Source organism: Photinus pyralis, unplaced genomic scaffold (assembly GCF_008802855.1).
Source record: "Photinus pyralis isolate 1611_PpyrPB1 unplaced genomic scaffold, Ppyr1.3 Ppyr1.4_LG2, whole genome shotgun sequence".
NCBI lineage: Eukaryota > Metazoa > Arthropoda > Insecta > Coleoptera > Lampyridae > Photinus > Photinus pyralis.
The window spans coordinates 40,227,601-40,252,104 of NW_022170403.1; the positions used below are offsets into that span (position 1 = coordinate 40,227,601).

General features: G+C 36.0%; 2 protein-coding genes across 5 annotated transcripts; one reads left to right on the plus strand and one right to left on the minus strand.

The window, feature by feature from the left end:
* Nucleotides 1-395: 395 nt before the first annotated feature.
* Nucleotides 396-15,190, plus strand: LOC116163475 (Fanconi anemia group I protein). Of its 4 annotated transcripts, none has more exons than XM_031477408.1 (18): nt 396-549; nt 609-892; nt 946-1,113; nt 6,946-7,184; nt 7,234-7,570; nt 7,626-7,855; nt 8,247-8,448; nt 8,499-8,758; nt 8,811-8,971; nt 9,021-9,173; nt 9,229-9,420; nt 12,829-13,013; nt 13,059-13,384; nt 13,435-13,628; nt 13,733-13,903; nt 14,074-14,248; nt 14,305-14,521; nt 14,571-15,190. In XM_031477408.1, the coding sequence occupies exons 1-18, from the start codon at nt 451-453 to the stop codon at nt 15,022-15,024; spliced, it is 4,047 nt and encodes a 1,348-aa protein (XP_031333268.1). In that variant the 5' UTR covers nt 396-450; the 3' UTR covers nt 15,025-15,190. The 4 variants fall into 4 exon arrangements, with proteins under 4 accessions (XP_031333268.1, XP_031333269.1, XP_031333271.1 ...); XM_031477409.1 differs by having other exon boundaries at nt 396-546; XM_031477411.1 differs by having other exon boundaries at nt 14,305-14,514; nt 14,571-14,723.
* Nucleotides 15,191-19,238: 4,048 nt separating this feature from the next.
* LOC116164842 (U4/U6.U5 small nuclear ribonucleoprotein 27 kDa protein) lies at nt 19,239-20,145 on the minus strand. The gene is made up of 2 exons (XM_031479068.1): nt 20,027-20,145; nt 19,239-19,937 (listed from the first exon to the last, which is right to left on the minus strand). Exon 2 carries the CDS (start codon nt 19,929-19,931, stop codon nt 19,476-19,478), a length of 456 nt encoding a protein of 151 aa, XP_031334928.1. The 5' UTR covers nt 19,932-19,937; nt 20,027-20,145; the 3' UTR covers nt 19,239-19,475.
* Nucleotides 20,146-24,504: the final 4,359 nt, after the last annotated feature.

The following is a 24,504-nucleotide window of genomic DNA, read 5'->3' on the forward strand; positions in this document are numbered from 1 at the left end:
TTACTGCTTTCCATTTGAGTGAAAGAGGAGCTCTAAGCTGTACCGTGCACGATGCCCTGTGTTCCTTTTAAGAAAGCTTCGAGCTCTTACGCGCCCGAAATTGGATTTCCCTTGTCCCCTCATGCACCACCTATTTGCTTGGGGCTTGTAACACTTTTGTGGTTATTTACGTACTGTGAATGTCAATTCAAATGTGTTAAAAATGAACAACTTGCAAAATGAGCTGCTCCGAACGAACTGCACCAGAGCTTCACGCACTCAAATGGAAAGCAGTAATAGATATAAGCATTGTTTATTAACAATGATATAAGGTTGAAACCTATAACCCCCGCACTACTCGTAACTATTTCACTCTTTTCCCGCGCTTTCGCCGGTTAGGCATGCGCAGTAGGCATGTCGTGTGTATTTATTTGTTTAGAAATGGTACTATAACTTTTCAAAATTGGCGGAATGGAAATGGAAGAAATAGGGAAAAGAATTAGGGAATACGGTCAGAAGAGAAACCAAGCAGCTTTGCAAATATACGTAAAGGAATTGGACGTAAACGTGGTATATAACTTGAATGAATTGTATACTGTTTATGTTTCTAACCTATTGCTTTTTGTTAGTTGGTCTCATTTGTTGCACAAAAATACAATTCGCCAAATTTTAATTACATCTGGGATTACTTGATGCAATCTTTTACCAGCTCGCCAGAATGTCATCGAAAAAGATTTGAAATAGTTTCGACTTTATTACACGAATTGGAGAAGGGGCTTATTACCAGCTCGCAATGTAATAGCATTATAACACGATTGTGTGTAGAATTTCCAAAGTTTAAGCCATTACATCTGATTCGTTTATGCAGTTTTTGTTTGGAGTGTATACAAAAGGGAACAGTGTCCGAAATGTGGTTTGTATTATAACGATGTTCATTACAAAGATAGAAATTTTCATGTGTTCTAGCTGGAAAGATACGCTACCTGAGATTTCGAATGTGTTGATTGACTGTAGCCATGTGGAATATAATGATCAAGATATGTCTGGGTTAGAGTATAAAGCACAGTTAATTAATTCTTTGTGTATGATGACGTGGTCTCCTGCGATTGTAACATCACTGGCATCTATGTTTACGTGAGTACGACAATAAAACAATCAACTATTATAAACCATAATGTAAGTTTATGTGCACAGGCGTGTAAGACTTTTCGAGAGCTTTTATTAATTGATGCTCACAATATTTGCTTATATGCAATAAAAGTGTCATAGTTAAGCTGCTGAGCTTGAGCGAAGTGACCTGTGCTCGCAATGTGAGCATTTTCCTCACTTTCGCATGCAAACTAAGACTTAACCATTGGTAACACCATTATTCTGGTGTTGACCTAAACAGCTCATACGATCATTTGTGTAGGTAGACCGTTCTAAACCTTCCAGGTCAGGGTCCTTCAGTAGAAAACAACACTGGCGTTCGGTTTTCTTAATCGTATGACAGTATTTTCTTGTTTTTGTGCGCATTTTCTCGCCCCCTCTCATTCTCGTTCAAAACCCTACAAACATTTATTCCGAAACGCATGAAACAATTAAAACAAAATCCATGAAAGAAAGAAATGTTTGTTAGGACGTAATACTCCGCACGCAGGCGGTCGATAATTAAAAATTTTAAACAATCTTAAACTATTTACAGTTTTTTTTCAATAATTCAAATAATATGGTTTGCGATATAGGTGCACTAAACTCACACAAACGCAAACAGCTTCTGAATTTCAATTTTCTTAGTACCACCGAACATGATGACAACATCTGGTTTGATGAGTAAAATGAACAAATTCGGTGGCTGCTCAGAGGGTAGAAACTTTTAATGAAAGACACTCCTTTAGGGTTATCAAAAACCACGCCAATCACAATATTAGAGTTGATAACGTCAGCTTCGAAGGAACGCATCCCCACTTACGCCGAAAAAATGCGCAATTTTTCGACTCACCTTATCTCTTCTAACAGCTATATAAAACGTGCGTTAAGTAAATTTCGCCTGATAAAAACTCCTTATCGCAAACGACCAGATGTACCTACAATTTCACGTTTTTTCAAATAAATACACAATTCTAAACAAACAATTTACAAAAGAGATAAAATTTAAAAAGAAAATAATACGCAATTACAAACAAAACAAAATGAAAAGAAAAACAACACTGAGACACCAATTTAAATACAATAAACCAACTCTGTGCTTATGTCATAAATAATCAACAGATTTATACTTAATAAATTGAAATATTCTCATATTAGACCGGGAGATGATGACACTTTTTGTGGTGTGATTTGCTACAAGTATGGCGACCATTCAAAGGTTTAATTAAGTACTCCTCGAAACGAAAATGGTGCTAACTCTCTGAAAGTGGGGCCGTTATTGCGTGACGATTGTTTAAACATGTCGGAAAATTTAATGATTTTGGACAATTTGCTACACAAAATTCTTTGGATTTTCTGGTAGTCGGTGACAAAACAAATGACGGAAACGAAATGCCATACTTTTCCGTTGGGCCTTATAGCCCGCCATACTCATTTGAAAGTGTCGATTGTTTGTAATTTTTTTGGGTGATTTGCTACAAGCTCATTTTTTTATGAGCATCAAGTCCTCAATCAGTCATTCACGAAAATCAACCTGCCATACCGCAGCGACGGGCCCGCATACCCGCCATACCGGCACAAAGATGTCATTTTTGTTAATAATTTTGGGCGATTTTCTACACCCTATAAATTTTTCCACCAGTTATTTTTATAGTCAGAAATAGAAATTTCGATACGCCATACCTGTGGCATGGGCCAATTATGTATAATATTTTTTCAAAAATGTAAGAATTTTCCGAAAATTTGGGCGATTTGCTACAGTATGGCACCAATGTTTCGTGACAGTTTGAGGTGTAATAAAAGTAAATATCAAGTTTAAAACATGAATCCCAGGCCAATCTTGTTTTATCACGAGATGTTATGTCGCTTAATATTCTCCGCCCCACTCGAATTTCTTCAAGTTGAAGAGGTCCCGGTCGGGGTCGTTGTGTTCTGCATTGCATTCAATGGATCGCAGGTAGTGAGTAGCAGCTGCCGTCAAGTTTATACTACCCTCCATAAGTACACCCAGTGTACTTTGATCAATTTTGATAAAATTTTCAGGGCAGTTGTATTTATTCCGAATTAAGAAACGATGAAAATTTGAACATTATACAAATTAAAATAACACTAATAATAATAATAATAAACGTTTAAACAAATATAGCAAACGAGCTCCTGGGTATGGCTATAGCATGTTCAAGACCAAATTTTGCACCTCTAAGTGCATATAGGTATCAAATTTCATTTAGATGCTTTCATAATTAAGAAAGTTGACACTGCATCTGAAATACCCATCAACATAATTTTATATATTTTATATATTATTATAGTCCTGAATATTACGGATGGAAGTTAACGCACACAGATAATTATAAATTTAATTGCTTCGACGGCGACGACATGCCCACTACTGTCGGATATATCATTCTGGATCGCATTGACCAAGAGAATGAAAATCAAATCGATTTGAGTAGTGTCGAGGGCAATGGGAACGAAACAGAAGAGACCCATGACGATGTTGAGGAATCCGATACCGATGACGAGTAATTGTTAAACGCGAGTACGATATTATATCTTGTCGGGATAAGTTAATCAATTTAGAACAATTATTCTTTTGAATGGATTGTGTTACCAATTTTTAATAATAAAATCATTTTTCTGAAGCTCGCGAGAAGGTCGTTTTTAAGGTTTCTTGCTTGTCCCAGTTATAGCACAAAGATGTTTTAAGAAAACAGATTTTCGAGTATGGCGCCATCTTTAGCCTTCATGACGAGTATGGCACATATATCATGGATCAATGTGGAGTATGAACTTTCAGAAAATCCAAATGCCATACTGTAGCAAATCGCCCAAAATTATTAACAAAAATGACATCTTTGTGCCGGTATGGCGGCTATGCGGGCCCGTCGCTGCGGTATGGCAGGTTGATTTTCGTGAATGACTGATTGAGGACTTGATGCTCATAAAAAAATGAGCTTGTAGCAAATCACCCAAAAAAAATACAAACAATCGACACTTTCAAATGAGTATGGCGGGCTATAAGGCCCACCGGAAAAGTATGGCATTTCGTTTCCGTCATTTGTTTTGTCACCGACTACCAGAAAATCCAAAGAATTTTGTGTAGCAAATTGTCCAAAATCATTAAATTTTCCGACATGTTTAAACAATCGTCACGCAATAACGGCCCCACTCCCAGAGAGTTAGCACCATTTTCGTTTCGAGGAGTACTTAATTAAACCTTTGAATGGTCGCCATACTTGTAGCAAATCACACCACAAAAAGTGTCATCATCTCCCGGTCTATATGTTTTGACTCATTGTGCGTAAAATGCTTAGATATCTCATTCCGTGTAACCCCTTCTCAGGTTTAATTTTATCTATGCAAAATTGGTGAAACAGTAAGAAAAATTATACATAAACCCTTGTGAAAAAGTCCTTCCTTGAAACGTATAATATCCGCCTTATATCCCTTTAAGAATTCACAACAGTTGTAAATTATATTGCACTTCGGTTAGCGTGTTATCCTTTCTTTCTTCTAATGCTGACATACTAATCCTTTACCTGTACCGGCCGTAAAATACACGGATTGAGAAATTTCAAGAAAAAGTGGGTATTAGGAATTCTATTAATCTAGTTGCATAGGTAAGTGAATTTGCATAAATACCAAGAAAGTCTTGGATTTGACGTTTACTTAGTAGCCACGGTACACTCACACCTGTACGCTAGGACGAGGGACGAAAACTCGTCGACTGTGCTCATGACAAAATATAAAAATTTTAATGTTCCAGGGGTTCAAAGATAATACTTATCTTCGACTAACAATAAATAAACATTTTACAAAAAAGGTATTAAGTATAATTATTATAGGCACAAGCAAATGTTGAAATTATTTCATTTAAACTAATATTGTTTACTAAATCTTTTTCTATGGATACCTATGCTATAATTTGTAGCAATTTGAAATAGTGTGTAGGGTAGGTAGTAGATAGTTAGGGTAGTTCAGGTTAGAGCTGTATGATATTTTGCATAGTTTTAGGCAAATTTAACACTAGATTTAACAATTTAGTTATCATAAGGTCATTTCCCACTTGGAAATTCTTGGGATATCAATTTTGGGAAAACGTATATTTTTCGAGGTAGAGTGGATTGGGTTAGCTTTTCGTGCGGTTAGGGAGATAGACAATTATAATTATTAGAATTCACTGTTTATCAGGATTTATCTCCTAGCTCCTGTATCTGATACTGGTTGGCTGATCGAATTGATGGTATAGTTGGGAATCAGTATAAGTAGTTTGTTTTATCAGATTTGAAGCAGCCTGAAGGTAAATTTAATTACAACTTTTCTAAATTATTAAAGCTATCATTTACAGAGAATACCAATTGGGAATTTGATTAGTGTATATAGTTAGGAAACAACGTCGAATTAGAATATTAGGATGGTGGTCATAAGTTTGAGGTAGGATAAATAATTGATAGGTAGTGTAGTATTAAAACTTTGTAATTTGTAGTTTAGAACATTGCGGACGAGTTGCAAGCTATAACATCTAGGTAAGAATTAGGTATCTCTTAAGCTAGATATAGAGTATCTCATAACTTTCAGCTTTTTTTGTTCCGCTGCCTAAAATCTGGCACTTACTGGTACCTTACCTTGCTGCATCTGCGTTTGTTCTGAAATAAAGTGGGAGAATAAAAATTAATTAATCATAAAAATTTTAATGATTCCAGGGGTTCAAAGATAATACTTATCTTCGACTAACAAGCTAGCGAATCCAGAACCCGTATTAATTACCGTAGTAAGATATTGTTGACACTGTTGATTTTTGCGGTGTGGACGAAGAATCCTATTAGTTTTTTTCCTTTATTATTGTTAGCTTCACACCACAATTATAATTTGTAGTTACATACTAGGTAATCATATTTAATTTTAAATCGAAATACAGACGTATTAAATTCCTCTCTGCCACAATACCTAGACCTTCATTATGCTATGCTTGGAAGAGCCTATTGATCAAGAGGATTTATTACCTCGCTAGATCTGGCGCCCTTAAGATTTGAGTTTTGTAGTAGCAAGTTTTCCTGGCAGAATACCGAACTTTACGACCCTCACGTTGAATGTTAGCCGGCTACTGAGTATAAGTCCAAGTTTAGTAGTGAATTTGTATTCTCCTAATCAGATAGTAATTTTATTTCGCAGCAAATTACAACATTTGTTAACAGCTTTTGTGTCATTTACCATCGCAATTAATTTACGTAACTCTCACCCTTGATTTGATCACAAAAATCAACAACTTTAAGACCTGTTCCGTTTAAACTCTTGATATTGAGACATAAACACAAAACACACACTGATCTCGAATTATTTTACATTAATTGCTTATTAAATGTCTTCCGCACAAATCGAGGCAAATGCTTCTATTTATAGGATTTTTATTAGCAAATTAGCGTTATTCCAGTGCCCTAATGTCGTATCCGCATAGGTATTTCACTACATAATATCATTGTATTAAGGTAAAAAGATAAAACGTAATTCCCACAATCTCCAATGTACCACTCTGAAGATTTGCGGCCCAGCTGTCGTCAGAGATGCCCACTGGCATACCGGTGTAAGTGTATCGTGTTAGTAGCCTAAAATCTCACCTGTAACAGAACTGACTTTTTTGTCGCAAACGTGGCATTACAAATCACCTAATCTGCTACATATCGGCGCAAATTCTGATTCTAAATCTGCTTAGGGAGTTACTACTGAAAGCAAAGTGGTATATCTAGATACTACCCAACACTGCGCTATACCAAAAAACAACTTTTACACTGATGCAAAAAATCCTTGTATCTGGTTTTAATGTAATTTTCATTTTAGTGATATGCCTTTAACCAAAGAAGAACATTTACAAGTGGTAAATAAGTTAGGGCAACATATGGAAAAGTTAACTTGCCAAGAACTGCCTGCCTTTGTTTATCAATTATTAAAATTATGTCGATACCAAAATTGCCGTTCAATATACTTAAGATTGCAGAACTATTTTGGGACTAGAACTTACAGCAAACCGGATAGATTATGTAATTCTGAATCTGAAACGCCAGATTTAGATATTATTGGTAAATTTCTATTGTTGACAATTTGTCAAACTTTTAAACTATATTTTAGAGGAGTCCGCTCAAGATGCAATAGAAGTCGAAAGCACAATATTATTTCACATTTACCAATCTGCTTCTACAGGAAGTGAGAGTACTAAAGATTTCCTTACTTCTTTTAAAAATATGATGAAATCGCCCGAATTTATTTTGCACCCATTCCAAATTACTGTATTGCTCACAATTTCAAATATCTCCACCAGCGAAGAGCAGATAATGGACGTTTTGAAAGCCAGCATTTCTAAAGCCGTTCAAGAAGATTTAAAGAAAATGGATTCCTGCTGGTTTAGGGAAATGGTACCATCAACATGCAAAGTGGAGGATGTAATTAATCAAGTTATCGAATGTAGGTAAGTGCTTTTGAATGAACACAAAAAATGTTTTTTGATGGAGCGACTTTTTCAGTATAGCCGAGCGGTATTTAGTGGTTCAAGGTTTAGTACAATTGGCATACACATTGCTGGCCGTTGGGCAAATGTTAGGTCGTGATGGTGACTTGGCTTGTGAGCGTCAATGGCGAATGGGAAAGATGATTCTATTGAAGGTTATTAAAAAAAAGAGACAAACAGCATCATCTATCATTACTGCTTTGATCAACCACATCGTCACTGGAAGAAGCGTTACCCAATATATTGGTAAGTTGGAATGTTGTGCAATAGAAAGTACGTTTCAGTAGACAATTTGCCAAAAGTAGCGCAGCAAGTTCGATATCATACTACTTATATTTCACTGCTGCCTTGACGCCATTGTCAAATTTTATTATTAGACAATAGAAATGGTAATAAACGTTTGCTGGAAACATACCAGGCTATATTATGATTTACATTTAGTGTAATCTTCCTACAAATATATGTAATGTTACATTGTTCTAAATGCTTTCTGCATTTTAGAGATAAAATCAGATATTTTTTTTTCGAAAACATCTGTATTATAATAAAGTTGTTGCGGAATCTTTAAACATCTACAATTTTATTTACAAAACGAGGCCGAATATAATTAATTTTAATATTTAAAATATTATTTTAGATTGTATCTATACATTATCCCAAAAAATGCCTTTAGTAATGTTGGAAAACCAAAGCAGCATTGTTGAACTTTTGGAATACTTAGTTCAAGGTCCAGGATCAACAGCAAAGTTGATATTGAGTGCCATTTTACCATTGATTAAAATTTCCTCGACCATTAGAGATCATTTAATATTGCTGCTGCGAAAGTCATTATACTCGCGGTAACTGTGGTATATTTTTGATATTCCTTTACACATCATGCTGGTTTTAGGGTAATGGAGACGAAACAAATGGCGGTAGCAGGTTTTCTGAAGTTAATAAAAAACTTAAAAGTATCTAATTTGGCAGTACTTAGTCAATCTTCATCAAGTTCAATGTCCTCAGGCCATTCGGTACTTACCCAAGTATCCCTAAGCTGCACGGGAAGAGCCAGTAATGTTTTTACAAATGAAGCTTTGTGTTTGGAAGTTCTCGGAATTTTGCGGCGTTGTTTTATGCAACAAGCGGAAATCAGACACGAATTGTATGATGGTCTGTATACACATTTGATAAACTACTCAGATAACGCTCTGTGACTGTTTAGGATTGTATGATGCAGTTTGTATGAACCCAGAATTAGGCATACCAGTTATTGACATACTATCGATACATTTCAATGAATTTTACATATCTGATCAAAATGAACTTCCACCTCTTAAGTTTTCTAACATTACTATTGTTAAAGATGTTGAGGTTAAATTATTGGTAGGTGTAAAGCACAGCTTAGCGAATTTGTTGTTATTTTTTTTTTCAGGAACCACTGGGAAAATTAATTTTCACAATTGGTCTCATTGTCACAAAGATACAAGAAGAACATGATGATAACGCGACTATTATTGAAATAAGAAACACGTTAGATTCTTTGTGTACTCGTATGAGCACCTGCGAACTTATTCATTTTGAGCTTGTAAGTACCTATCTCATGACTGCAAAGGACTACAATTTTATTGGTGTTAAAATAGGACGATGGAACTGACTTACTGGACAATGTTCCAGAGTCGGAACACAAACTGTTTGTTCTCAAGGAAGCTTTATCGATATATGAGGCTTTAATAGGCTACAAGATTTGCACTTGGGGACCTCACTCGAACAATACTGGACAACAGATCAATAATCTTTTTCAGTGTCATACACGATTAATGGATTTTTCAAAAGTAAGTTAAAGTGTGAAATACTCCTTCATTACAAGTGGACGTAACATGGCTTAGATGTTGGCCAAAAGCATTCAAAGAGGTTTGTCCAACGTATAAATTGGATCCACACTCATTTTTAGCGCATTTTTTTTAATTCGTTACGGCTGGCTGTCTGTCACTCTCCTCTTGTAAAAAGTCGCACGGTTTCTAGCTCTCAAAAATGTGTGCATCAGCGTAGATTGTATACAATATGTAGAGTGGAACATCTTCAACGGTAGAACTTTATCTGGAAAGTGTTAGAGGAGAGTATATTAATTACACAAGGATAAGGAAGGAGAGGGAAAATTTTAGGGCGTTAAATCTACCAAATCTCACTAAGAATCTCAACGATGTTGAAAGTGCCACTTGTCTACAATATTTTTCTAAATTTCAAAGGGTATTTTATTATTAGTAAGAGAATATTCTTCACTGCAAGAAATATCTTATTAATTCTTTCAGTTTCATTCTCCAGCCCCCTCCCTCCGCCAGCCCTTGCAAAACGAGCGATTACACGTTTTGAAATTTTTGATAAAGTAGGTATTTGCAATACTCGCACTACTTCATAAATACCGCTTTTTTGGCAATTTAAGTAGCTTCTCTTTATATTTAAAAAATACCCCATTTTTCTATAGCGGGAAACATTAACTTTCATTCCCCACTCTGGTCACCCCGGACTGCATCCATACCAGCCCATCGCTTGACATTTTCTTCACTAAAATTCATTAAAACGGACGTCTTTCACTTTGAATATCTTATATGATTCAAGGCTCCGCCCCGCCCAGTTAAAGGGTAAAATGCGCACTATCAAGAAGATATGATACGCCAAAGCAGAAAGTGCCGATTTAACGCTATTCTTGTTCTTCATAAATGACCAGGAAAATAACAATCATATTCTTTGGGAAATTGTTACTTCCTTTGTTGTTTAATAAGTGTGTGCGTATCGGTTTTTTGTTATTGATTTGTGGCAATAAAACATAGGTTTTTTACATTGAATAACTTGTTTGGCTACAATATAATTACTCCCAAAGTTATTGAAACTTTAATGTTTCACAAATATTTCAAGATAGTTTGACATTGAATACCTACTTTTGTTTCATAGCCACCTTTTGTTTTTGTGTGTAAATTTTGCTTTATTGTTTATTTTATTCTTCATTTTTCAAAAATCTTGAATAACTGGAAACCCTTTGATGCTGGGTGTAGGGTAGGGGTCGGCAACCTATTGAAACAGAAGAACCAAAATTACAATTTACAAAATTTCCCAGTTTTTAAAGAGCAACAAAAAAATTTTGATTCAATATTATAGTATTTGGCTATATACAGGGTCCTGCAACAGTGCGTCGGTTTTTCCTACATAGCTGATACCTGGTAAAAAATATTGGTGGTTGGGATCTACAGGAATTATTTTTGAATGTACGGGGTGTCCCATTTTACGATGTCAATAAATAACTGATCTTTTTAAATAGAACATCCTGCATATTTTTACTTGTTTCAATGCCATTTGTTCAAAGTGCTATAACTATTCTTTTTGAAATGGAACTACCACTATTTTATTTCGCTATTCGATTGTCTTTTGTGTTCTCTTCCATGTTTATAAGGGGTGCCCTGTGCTTAAACCCCGCAGTTTTTATGTTATTCAATATTTTTCACAAAAGTACCTACTCATTAATTAATTACGTGTTTATACATCAGAGTAGGCTATATATATAATAAAAAAACAAAAGAATACCAGAATGTAAACAAGTGTCACAAATTAGATAATTATTTGCTGCAAGTGTACTTTTGATTTCGTAAACAAATAAGATTAATTGAAAAGGCGAATTTCGAACAATTGAACTAATTTCTTTAGATAAATACGGAGAGCCGCAGGTTGCCGACCCTTGGTATAGGGAAATGTGATATCAAACGACGTAGATATTCATGTCAATTTCGAAAATGCAATCAAATATGATCATAATGATAATATGATGTTAATATTTTCTTTCGATATATCATGAAAAACTATGTTGGTATGCAAATTTTCAGATTTAAATTATTAATGGAAGGTAACAGTTTGCTTGAAACAGCCTGTATATTACCAGTAGGGCAGATAGTAAGAGATAGGTAGGTAGTTTAAACTTGGCAAAGTTGCGTATTTTGATGCTTAACAAAATGCCGTTTTAAAACTGAAAAAATTCCGACTACTTTCGGAGATATCCTGAAAAAAACGAAATTTCAAAATAAATCATTATTGTGGCCACTTTTTTCCCCTCTGAGATATCCTGAAAAAAACGAAATTTCAAAATAAATAATACATTATTGTGGCCCACTTTTTTCCCCTCAGTCCAATTTCTGGAGCAGATTACAACTACATACATGTTAAAAAGTTAGAAAGGTTATTAAGGACGCGGGGTAGTGTACACCCCTTAATAAATAATAATAATAATAATAATATTTAATTGACTGTAAAATATGCTTACAAACAATATAAATAAACATAAGAAACAGTAAACGTCTACAAACTTCACACAAATGTACCGAATTACACTATACAATTTATAATTGTCGTTTATTGAACAGTAACAATGGCTCGACACATTACTCTAATTCTCGACCGTCTTTCTTAGATGTCGCGTAGGTGTGCCTATGAGTGTGGGTCTCGCAGCTTCGTGCAACCATTGGCCCGTATGAATAAAAGTAAGCAAATGCTTCTACTTGCAAAATTCAAAGTAAATACTTGTAACTGCCCCTTCCTCCTGGTCTGTTTAGCATGATTTAGCAGCGCTGCACTGCATCCTGCCCTTCTACTTAGAAGCGCTGCTAAGTCGCCCAGTGCGAAGGAGCACTTACGAGTATTTACTTTGAATTTTGCAAGTATAAGCATTTGCTTACTTTTATTCATACGGGCCAATGTATAGCTGCCTTAGCGAGTCATAATGAAACGTGATGTTCTCATATTTAACGAAGTTCCGCTTTGCAAACATATCTAAAGTGAATTGTAAAGTGACAACAATTATTTTTAATTGAAGTGGTAATTAGGCGGCGATCTTAACATTTTTTGTCGCCGATGAAAGTAGGGGCTAACATTATTGTCGTCATAACCCGCTTAGTTTTGATGCTAGGGACTTATTTTTAAAAAAACAGAAATAAAGGTTTTTCCAAGCACTTCAAAAAAGGTTCTAGAGTTTTTCCCAAAAAATGCATTGTTTGGTTATTTCAGATTGACACTTTCAATTTTGGTGTTTGCCAAATAAGTGCAAATCTTAACAAGCTACTCACTAGTGCTATGTTTGTATCTTTGATAAAATACGTACTTTTTGAGTTATTCACGAAAACCGTCTGAAAACGTGGGTTTTTTAAAGTTAATAATTAAGTAATATTAAAACAATTAAAAATAAGTTAGTTTATTTCTAGAACCTTATCAAATCAAAAAAAGGAGACAAAAAGAAGCACACACCCGATGAAACCAGAAATACACAGGGTGCACAAAATGCTACACATAATGACACGTCGACCAAGAGTGCACCTAAAGCTTTTGAACCTAATAAGACTATTTTAGACTTCCAAACGCTTGGGAAAGTTTTACACTTGCTGCATGAGTAAGTAACTGTGAAGTGTATATTTGTAACTTATGCCTTTTGCAGCTCCAACGTTAACTGGACAACTGCTCCAGAAGCTAATCACATCAAAGCTAAACCTGAGATCCATAGACACATTATGCGCTGTACCATACAGTTAATTAAAAAACTGAAATCTATGAGAAAGGCAGAAGTACACTGTAACAAAATGTACTACAATTACATTACTGAAATAGCATGTATTTTGTATAACAGTTGCGTTACTCACTTCGATTCAGTGCTAGATTTTGACAGCTCAACTGCTACTCTGGTGCTGGAGTGTTTTTATATTATTCTTGGTATTATCAACTTGCATTATCGCAATAGTATGGCAACATTTTTAAATTCAGTTGGTAAGGTATCACAGCAGTTAATACATTTAAAGAACGTTTTCCATGTTTAGCTGGCAATAGTAAAGATGAAGAATTTTCAAATTCTTTATCTAGTATTTTAGAGACATATCATAAACTACTTGAATTAGATGAGATAGAATCCGGTACAGATGTCGACACACATAAGCTACAATTAGTGATGGTAAACACAATTGCTGCCTTGTCACAGCATGCGCCTTCATCTGGTAGCACCTTATCACAACAGGTAAACTTTAACACTACAATCCATTAAATTTTGATACAAGAGACACTAAGTTTTTTTTATTACTACTTAAAATTTATTGCAAGATTTAAAAGTATTATTTTCAGTTATTACAATGGATTAAGAATTATTTGAATAACAAAACTATCAGTAACAAACAGGTTCTCATTAGTTTCTTCAATATGGCGCTTACTGTGCAAATCAAATTTAAGAGTACCCTGGGATTATTTGAATCCATAGCATCTCGATTAGTGTCCGTTTTAGGAGCAATCAATGAGGTAAATTTAGAATAGTAAATTATGATTATGTGAATTAACATTTCATTGCCTGTATGTCTTTTACCAAACTAACAACCTGCACACTGAAAATAACTGGTATTATTTCATGCCGTTTGCTCACATGCAATTATGACACTACTAGCTAACGATTATTAGTGTGTTGTTTACAGCACGAAGAAAAGTTTGAAGAATTAACTTTAATTAACGAGAGTTCTGCTTTGTCAGTTTATACCTTGTTTTGCACTAGAATTAAGATGATATTGGATGATATAGATTGGATAGTCCTGAGATTACGATCTGAATTTGGAATGCTGAATTATCCAGGAGAAGAGAACACGGACAGACGTATGTATATAAACAATGAAATACAATATTGATCGGAATTGCTTTTTGTTTTGTAGGAAAAGAATACCTTAAGAGCAAGGAAAGAGGCGTCTGTTGCCAATTATGTCCCATAATAACAATTATACATACCATATCTAACACACGTATATCACCTGGAAGTGTGTCTGATACACTGCTAAAGACTATTACTCATCTCTATAGCACATTGACAACATTAACAAAGTATTTTATCTTAAGATCCTCCAAAGTAAACATCGTTTTTCAAGGTGCCAGGTTTGTCACTTTTGTAAATAAAGGCGTCAGCTTATTGGCACAATTTCAGGTTTGAAAAAGTTGTAAGGTTAGCGGGTAAGCAGTTATCATCTATAGTATATGATTACATCGTCTACATAGAAGGTTTTAATAAACAAGCTACCCAAAATACTCAGTCGAAAAAGAAACCGGTGAATGTAGGCGCTCTGAAAAGCAAAGTATTGCGGGAAACGAGATTAATACCAAAAGTGGTATATGAAATGGAACAATTTGGAAAATCTGTTATCCAACTGTCCAAAAAAACTCAGGTTGATTTATCAAAATTCGTTGGTCAAGGAACATCAAGAGACTTCCGAATAAAAGGTTTACAAGCAGTCTTAGATCAAATGCATGACGAAAGTGTGATGAATGAAAGTACAGAATCGGTAGCAAATGACGATCATGGAGATGATACAGAACAACCAGACTCATCAGATCGAGAAAATGAGTCTCATTCTGCAGCTAAGAGAATTCGAAGAAGCTAATGCCTTCTTTTTGAAATTGTTTTATTTGTTCTTTGCGTTAATATTGACTTTGTTTCTAATATTTATTCATATTGTGTAGTTTCTTAGATACATGAATCTAAGATTTTATTCTTGTAATCATTTTGTATTGTACTTTTTTAACTAAACTTATCATGTAATGCTTGTACTTTTAGCACCTCTGCGTGTTTCATTGTGCAATATGTTTGCCGATTATGGGCCACTGATATAGTAATTTTCCAAATAACTAATATCCTTCGACCATTGCAATTAAAGCAACCAACATAGTACAGTATTACAACAGCCCTTTGGCCATTTGAGCTTTCATGCCACAACTACAGTAACCAGTGCTTGTTGCAATCAATGAATTTGTATCTAGGTAGTCATACAGAAGTGCTGCATTGTGGGTAGGATACCCATTACATCAACGATTTCTATTGACGAATTACTACAAAAATGGTTCAGTAGTTATTTGCAACAGGTTGTCTGCATTGTGATCTTTTACTGACAAGGTAGACATTATTATTTGGACATAAAGGAACACGCCATAGCTTTATTTTTTACTGCACTAAATAGAGTTATTGAGAAACGCGACAGCTCTTATGTATTAGTTAATGGTCTTATACATTTTTACTTTGTATGGAAATGGAATAATGAAGCAAGTTTTATCAGCAATTATTGGAGGAACAGATGAATGAATAAACAAAGGTAGAGATCGCGTAAAAAGTAGCTTTTATAGTAACCGCGTAGTACGGGAAGCTTTAAATACTCTTGATTATCTTCTATTTGTCCACAAACAAGAACAGCTTTGCTTTTTTGCCATATCTAAACGATTAATTAATTGACGTTTGTTAATTTATAGGTTGACAGTCTCAAATCGTATCTAATCGGACAACTTCGGACACACTCGGTTACCCTGAAACTCACACACCCAGGCGATGTCCTTGACCATATTTTAGTTACAATTAGCAGTCCATGGTCTAAGATCAAAAGTCAAAACATTGAATTTAATTCAATGGTCAAAATAAGAGCGATTTAATTTGTTATATACAGGGTGCCCATTATGTATGGAATTAGTGTATATCTTGGTAAGTATCGAATGTATATAAAATTTTTCTACATGCGCCATATTTTACGTACCTATCTAGATTCTATTGTACAATACGTCATATCAACATTTATCAATTGTTGTATTGCAGACCTTATGCCTCAGCCACACTATGCTCCTCGCACTGCTCTACGTGCTGTCGCGATGTTTCGCTCTTTGTCCACACACTCCTTTACTCGCCTCACTCCGCATTTGGCATTTACCTTTGCAACACGATGGATGTCGAAACTATTGGCTATGCATTTTTGGTATAGCTAATTACATCAATTTCCTAAAAAGAGATACGTTCTCGTCGTATTCACAAACGCAGATGTTGGATGACATCTATTCGTCATTAAAAAAAATAAGGATCATGCTTTCTGCCAGCGCTTCGCGCGATTATGTGGCCAGTCACTTGCGCTCGTATTGCCGATCCTTTGACTCGCGCCCAAAAAAACCGACAAAACATGGAGCGATTGGCAGAACGAGGAGCATGACGTGCGGCATTGCAAGTGATGTGGCCACACTACGTCTCTGCCTCCTCGTCACGCTACTTCCCATGCTACTCGACGAGTGTGTGGCTGGGGTATTAAAGTCCAACGCTCACTTACCTACGCGTGGCGAAGCGCCTTTTTCGCTCTCTTGAGCAAAGCGCGGTGCGGCGTATATGAAATCAATGTGAGCGAAAAAGGTGATTTGTCACGCTGCGCCTAAGAGGCCTTAAAAGGGGCACTACTGCCTATAGGTAGCGACAGAGTGGAATACCACCCAAATTTTAGCATACAAAGATGAAAGATCATGATCATTGGAAAAAGGAAAGTTTGGTTTAGGTAGTAATAGATTTACACGCTAATCGATAAAATAACTAATAAATCGAAATTCCAAGTTAAACGACAATTTTATTTGTCCAAACAGCGACCTTCGATCATATTCCTATTATCAAAGAAAGCGACAATCTTTATTTTAATCCTTTCACAATGACAGGTTGAACCTTGAGATCGCGCGATTTGAAAATTTGAGGTGCTTGATATCGCTACAATTACAGAGATGTCGCGTGTTTTGTGCGTGTGGTTCCGCCACGGCAATATGAGCTCTTACACGCATGCCAATTGCCGTTTTTGTGTATTACTATTCCTTCTCTAAGATTCATATCTAATGCCATTGCGCGCACCCCTTCCCGTAATTGCAATATAATTACGTTTAAAGGCTTAAAAAGAAGCATTCAGTTTTATAAATTAGATGTTGAAGTTTTATTCATTCTATTTAGATATTTAATGCCTAGCAACCCTAGTGTTTCGGCCGGCCAACTATAAATTAAATTGAATACACAACATTCCTCCCTCTTATAATTTTAGGATGCAAAATTCATGGTGGTTCTGGACATAGGTTTGTTTTCTGTGTCTATGAATCCGAATTTTCAACTTCCCTTCCCACCCAAAATTCCCCGCAACCACCCCCCCCCAACCAAATTTAAAAAAAAGAAAAAATATCGTTTCTTTTTAAATAGCGTTATTTTGTGTATTTTCAGAGATAAACTATCTGGAAATTCGGAAAGTAGACAAAATTTGCGACAAAAAGATCATATCATATTTTGACGTAGGGCGTTCGCGCCTTGATGCCGCACGCACGTCAGGACGATAACGCAGACTGTCTCATCCTTAATACAGAAAATTGAAATGGCATCAATTGATCCATCGGTGATCATTGTCGGCGAAAATATAGATTTATTAGTTCTAGAACTGTACTTGCTCAATCCGCCAATATTTACTTCATGAAGCCCGGCATACTTCAACGCACGCCAGCGCCCCCTACATGCGTAGTACGTAAACATGTTTTAGGACGTTTTTGGTTTCATACTATACTACATTTCAAAGTTGTAGGTATTTTATTCGTGAAACCACAAAAAAAAACGACTTCTATTTTCTTAACATATTTTTTTCTTATTCTCAAGGTTTGGGAGGGTTGCGGAGGGAATTTTTGGTGGGAAGTTAGGAATTTGGATTCAGCAACCCAAAAAACATAAAGTAAATCTATTTCCAGAACTACCATTAATTTTGCAAGCTAAGTTCGTCATATGTTCTCCGACTACAATTTAAATGTCGTATCAAACTAAATTAAACAATCAATCTTGCGCGTCTGGCCTACATTACTCTAATCAAGAATGAAACAATTTGTGATGTGCTGTGACCATCCTTCAGCCCTTCTTAAAAACCAAGAAAAATTGTTATACAAGACTCTAAACGTATGTACGTTATCACAATCATTCTTTGAAAGGAAAAAATCGGAAACAACTGAATACTGAACGATCCTTGAGATCTTTGCACATACATCATTTTTACAACACACCTTGAGGGATTGATTCTGTCCCACCAGATCAGCATTGCTTGTAAAACAAATTTTTGAATCAGCATTAGTTTGAGGTCCGTATAGGTGTACAAAATTTCATTAACAAATAAACAATTTGAAATGCATGCGCAAACAATTTTTTTATCGACATCAGTTTTACTTTTATATGAGGTGCCTTTTACAAAATTTCATGTAATTCGGTTCATAACTAACCGAGATGTCAAAAAATCGGATTGCGCATGCGCAAAATAAATTTTTTGATCGGCATCAGTTTTACTTTCATTTGAGGTCCCAACATACAAAATTTCCTTTAAATACCTATCTTAACAGATAAAAAAATTGGGATTACACAAATACAAAAGTTGGGTTGCGCATGCGCAATTTTTTAAATGTGCATAGATACCAAGAGCATAGTTAAGAATAGAACTTACACTATGCCTAGAGGTTTAAGGAATATTTACTAACACAGAAAACCGGACATTCATATGTTCTTTGTAACAAGAATTATAAAAGAAACCTTTTTTGGGGGTTTCGGCAGTTTTTAGGCTGTAACTTTTTGGCCCGTTAGTCTATGTAGCCGAAAAACAATAGCGACCTTTCTTATATCCTGAAGAACATATGTGTATCAATTTTCAAAGCGATCAGACGAAGTTTCAAATACATAGGTACTTATAGGTAGTATAGCTTTTGTTTTTCCGATTAGCAAAAATCGCATCACTGAACCTCTTTCTATGTAACTTGAAATAAATATATTAAAAAGAATTTCCAACAGTACACAAAAAAGTAGCGTAATGTGAATTTATATTTGAAATAATTAATAATCGCAGCTTATCCAATAATTACATATCCAATTTACAATTATAACCACACCACAAATTAACAACGAAAATTAATTTCCCTAATAGGTAATACACATACTAAAAATAAAATGTACTTACATAAGTTGTAAATGTACTGTTCGATAAATTATTAACTTTTCCACCTGAGGATCTACACATTATATTACCTACAGAAATTTTAATTACGCAACAAAATCAAGAGGTCTATTAAAACCTCCTTTTCTGTTCATATATTGCCTATACTTTCTTTTTAGAATAACATGAACACCTCCTACATCATTTCCATCAACTTTTTTATTCTTCGTAGTGTCAAAATTACAAAATCCCATCATCCTAAGCATATCTTGTTCATCTGGTGTTTTCCCCTCTAAATCCGCCGCAGTAATTGTTGGTTTATCAACATAGTTAGATTTTTTCTTTTCCCTGTCGAGTGATCTCGACCTAGAACGAGAAAATCTTCGTCGATTATCCCTATCATGGGAATGCTGCCTTCTCCTATCCCTTTCTTTGGATCTGTCTCTGGATTTATCTCTTGATCTCTTTCTCCGTCGACGATCTCTTTCACGTTCTCGCTCTCTGTCTCGCTCCCTTTCCCTTCTTCTGGAAGGCGATTTCGATCTGGACCTACTTCTACCCATTACTCACTAAAAATACGAAAGATAAAAAGTGGTATTGCAAACCAAATTTAAAAAAATTAAAATGTCTAGAAAAATGTATAAAAAGAAAAACCTACTTTTTAAAATCTCTGCTGCAACACACAAATTTCTTAAATAAAACGAATTTTTGACATTTTCAATTGACACTGAAAAATGTCGTTTCGTTGTGTTTATTTTTCGTTACGCAAGCGCAAACATCAAAAAGCTTTAAATCAGTGATACTCAAACTGTCGATTGATGGATGCATTTCTTTTCAAATCTTTTTCAATTATGCCTTTTGAAAACTTGAAAAGTGTACGTTAACTAGTACGCAACATTTTATCCAGATGCTACCCCTATTATTCCACCGAAAATATCAGTGTACCGTGCCGTACGTGTTATTTCACATTAGACAGCTTGATTTAATTAGCCGGCATAGCTAAGACAAAATCGGGTCAATCTTGATCTCACAATTCTTTTCCATTTCTTGCCACTATTGACTATATTTGTAGTCCGGACGGGGTTGTTTATGTTAATTCTTTCACCCAAGCTCTAAATATCGTTTCAAGACTTTTTGTCGCTTTTGATGAAGTCAAGCTCGCTCGCGTCACTTGATTATTTTCAAAAAATAGACATATATAATCAGGAGGTCCGGTTCAGACTACTTATTAAGCACGTATTGCAGTTTGCAATTTTTCGTGGACTTTCTGTCCGTCTGCGTACATGATAATAAGTCACGAACGGTTTCGAATTTTCCAATTCCCTTTTCAGTCAAGCAGACAATTGTCTAGACTGTTAGACAAAGGCTTGTTAGTATAATGGTGATCTTTGCAAGGGAAACTTAAATTTATTAAATGAATTTAAAGAACCATCAAAGGCTTATTTCAGTTATGTACGGATATACAAAACAATTTTTAAAAAGCTGCTAAGACTAATATGATATTGAAAAAGAGAATGCAGTGATAAGGGAAGCGATTTTGGAATGAAATAAACTGTACCATTATACAGGGTGGCGTAGGACAAATAGGACTCATTAGTAGGTAATTTCGTTATTAATGAACATTTTTATTTTACATTTTTGTTTAAATGTTGGAAATTGATTATTTTCGACTCTTGCATCATCATTGTTCGATGTGTGCGCCTTTGCCGTGCACGATTCTGCTGAGTTTGGTGATGAACGCATGACCAAATGTGACTGCGGAATTTTGGCCCATTCACGCTGAAGACTTCTGTTGAGGGCATCAAATAACACTGTGTGTGTGTTTTTTTGTGTGCACCTTGGCCTCCTAAATGGACCAGATTTCTATCTAGAGAAATCCGTCGGGTTCAGGTATGGCGAATACAGCGGCCACTCCTGCGATGCAATCAGGCAAGAAACCGGTTCTCGCAAAAATTACTGTGTAGCACGGGCCCTACGGGACTTATCCCACGGTGTCGAATCCCGCAGGAATGTCCACGGTCTGGAACCGAATTTGTTTGCGTGTCCAGGGTAGCAAAGCGTCGTTCAACACCTTTTCGCGGTACACACCTTGACTCCCTGCTCGATGACGAGTAGAGTTCGTTCGTCACAGCAGCTGGTTCTTATTGCTGTCCGGTGGCAACTCCGAACTCAAAATTGTCGTTCGATCTGCCCCGGTAACCAAAAACGATCATTTTGTTTGTTCACGTATTGTTGAATAGTGAAAATCTTGTCGTCAAGAAGACGCGATGTTCGGAAGGACGCCACTTTCGGCTAACCATCTCCGCTGATCTTGCACTTCGTTTCGGACCGCCGCGCCATTAGAGCGTTTATCCACGCTGCTAAAATCAATGTAACTTTTTATGACACGATACACGGATGATTTGTGCACATTCAAATGTGCGCGAGCTCACGATCGATCTGCGCTTTCGAATTTTCGATTTTCCAACCAAATGTAGGCCGACAACAACGGTACCTATTTTGTGTCCATCGCTATGTTTTTGTTCGCTTTATATGCAGTGGAGAAACACGCTAACGCACAACACATAATAGACTAACTATCTGTCAAAATATGATCATATATTTCTGCGTACCCTGTGGACAATGAGCGACAAGGTCACTTTCGGTTAACGACTATTGATCAAAATTTAATCAGTTAGATCCTTGACCATTGTCTACCTATTACTGAAAACAGAATTGGAAAATTCGGTACTGTTCACGAGTTATCATGTACATTGTACACACACAGACGGATGGATGGACAGAAAGTTCAAAATCATGAACTCGCTTCTTGTCGCTCGTTATTCGTTGAAGTTAGATACTTTATGTTTATTTGAGGATTGTTGCCAACTGAAACGCAAATTTTGGTGGTACTTCAAATATTTTTTTCCATAATTGATTTTGTTTACAGGGACAAACCACGGTTTAAATGCACATAGAACCCTTTTGTGTTTTTAAAATGACAGTTTTGTTTAAGAAAAACAACTTTTACATAGTATTACTAATCGTTTATTGTGAGTAATTTTTTGCGGTGCATTCCGTATTTTTGTCTTTTTCTATCATCACTGATGTGCTATAGTTGTGAAAAGAGAATTTAATATGCTGTCTGTTTAGATTAAGCAGGGTGTTCCATTAAAAAATTGAGGTTACGTCCGATAACTTTTTACTTGACCCCGTAGGGCGTAGAGTTATTTTGAAAACGGTAGATTATGCAAAACGCATTCCTGATAACTTAATAAATAAAGAAATTATGGGCTTGCATCTAAAAATCAAAAAATGTAACTTTTGGTCATAAACTCATAACTCAAAAACAAGTAGGCCAGTTTGGTTTTCAACATCTAGTATAAACTAAACTTAAAGAGGCTACGATATCAAGTTTTTTTCTATTACTAGTTTCAGAGTTACCGCATACTAACGACCAAATCTGGCCACCCTGTACAGAGAAAATAATTTATACACAAACGTGAAATTGTCCAATACCCAGCACTCTTCTTTATATTTGATCATTTATGAGCATGCTATATTGCGTCATATTAAGCAATTTTCAATAGCGGACAAAGTGAGGTCTAGCCTGCTCTTGTCCCCGTGTAGCTACGGCCCCGAGTCATCTCCAATTTGTGCTTTTTCGTCATCGTTTTTTCAATAGGGTGGTTCGACATTTTTTGTATTTCTTTTATTCTAACTAAAATTGAGAGAACTCCTGCGTGGCTGAATTTTGTTTTTTATCCTAGGGGCGAAATTAACGACCTTTTGCAAGGCGCGCGTGCGCGTCTTCGAGAGGTAGTCAACTTCGGGCGCCTTTTACCTTCCGTTGCGAATTTTGTCACGCGGTAAATCTCGAATCGCCGTCTCTCTTTCTCGTGTCGCCAATAGAACCTCGAGCAATGAGAAGTGCCCCAAAAATTAAGTACTATCTTGTGGAAGGTTTTTAGCGAAATCCACTAAAATGTGGGTGTAATATAAGTATGCACCGAAAAAGGAAATGTGGTAGCCTCCGACAAAATTTAACTGATGGTGAAGTGAAAACTTCAAACACGAATTTGAGGTGAACGGGGCGTCGGAAGTGGGTACCAACAAAGCAAAGGGAATGTGGTAGCCCCCGAAACGATCCCCCTGATGGTGGAGTCAAATCTTCAAACGCAAATTGCTGGTGAACGAGGGGTCGGAAGTGGATACCGTCAAACGGAAGGTAATAGCCCCGACAAGATCTTCCTGATGTTGGAGTCAAATCTTCAAACGCGAATTGCGGGTGAACAAAACGTCGGAAGTGGATACCGTCAAAAGGAAGGTGATAGCCCCCGACACGATCTTCCTGATGGCGGAGTCAAATCTTCAACCGCGAATTGCGAATGAACGAGATGTCGGAAGTGAGTACCGTCAAAGGGAATGTGGTAGCCTCCGACAAGATCTTTTATTGATGGTAGAGTCAACACTGGCTATTGAAACGCTGATCTGCCACACAAAAATGCGCTGAAGTCCCTTCGATCTCACACGAGGACTTTGATAATTTTTTGAATAATCGACGATGTGGGCACGGTCGGCGTAGTGTCCCTATAGTCGGCGATATGGACCATCAAAAAATCGTGTCGGCGTTGTGGGCATTCATTCGGCGTGTCCTAGATCCCTTCCAACATATATCATTAACGATTCTTATCATAGCCATGTATGAATAGAAAATAATGACCTTGTAGTAATTAGCAGGAAATAGTAAAATATTTATAACCGTCTTATCAAATATCTTTCACCCACAAACGTTAAGGCATAATATTGTAGCATATATGATTTCAAACACACATGACACACTACTAAGCGCAGTATCAATATGTACAGTTTTTTTTTAGCGAATGGTGGTTTGTTACGAAATCGCATTTTTGCATCAGTTTTTCAACCATCTGCTTACTTACTTAGAAATAACCATCATCGCATATGAAAAGCATCTGGCTATACAATATGTATGGAAATATTGGATTGATTAGATGACTAGCAGTTGACAGTTCTCTCTTCAACCAATTGAATAACGAACTTTTCACTCAACGCTTCAACTCAACGTCAACACAAAGCGTTACTGCATACTGGGGCCCTTTTTTTAACTTGGTCCAAAACAAGTTCAAATATTTC

What these genes read in the sequence shown, in the direction of transcription:
- LOC116163475 (XM_031477408.1), top strand. Translation starts at nt 451, where the DNA reads ATGGAAATGGAAGAAATAGGGAAAAGAATTAGGGAATACGGTCAGAAG. An exon ending in CAGACACGAATTGTATGATG is followed by an intron (nt 8,759 to 8,810) that starts GTCTGTATACAC and finishes GTGACTGTTTAG; the next exon opens with GATTGTATGATGCAGTTTGT. An exon ending in AACATTTTTAAATTCAGTTG is followed by an intron (nt 13,385 to 13,434) that starts GTAAGGTATCAC and finishes TTCCATGTTTAG; the next exon opens with CTGGCAATAGTAAAGATGAA.
- LOC116164842 (XM_031479068.1), bottom strand. Translation starts at nt 19,931, where the DNA reads ATGGGTAGAAGTAGGTCCAGATCGAAATCGCCTTCCAGAAGAAGGGAA.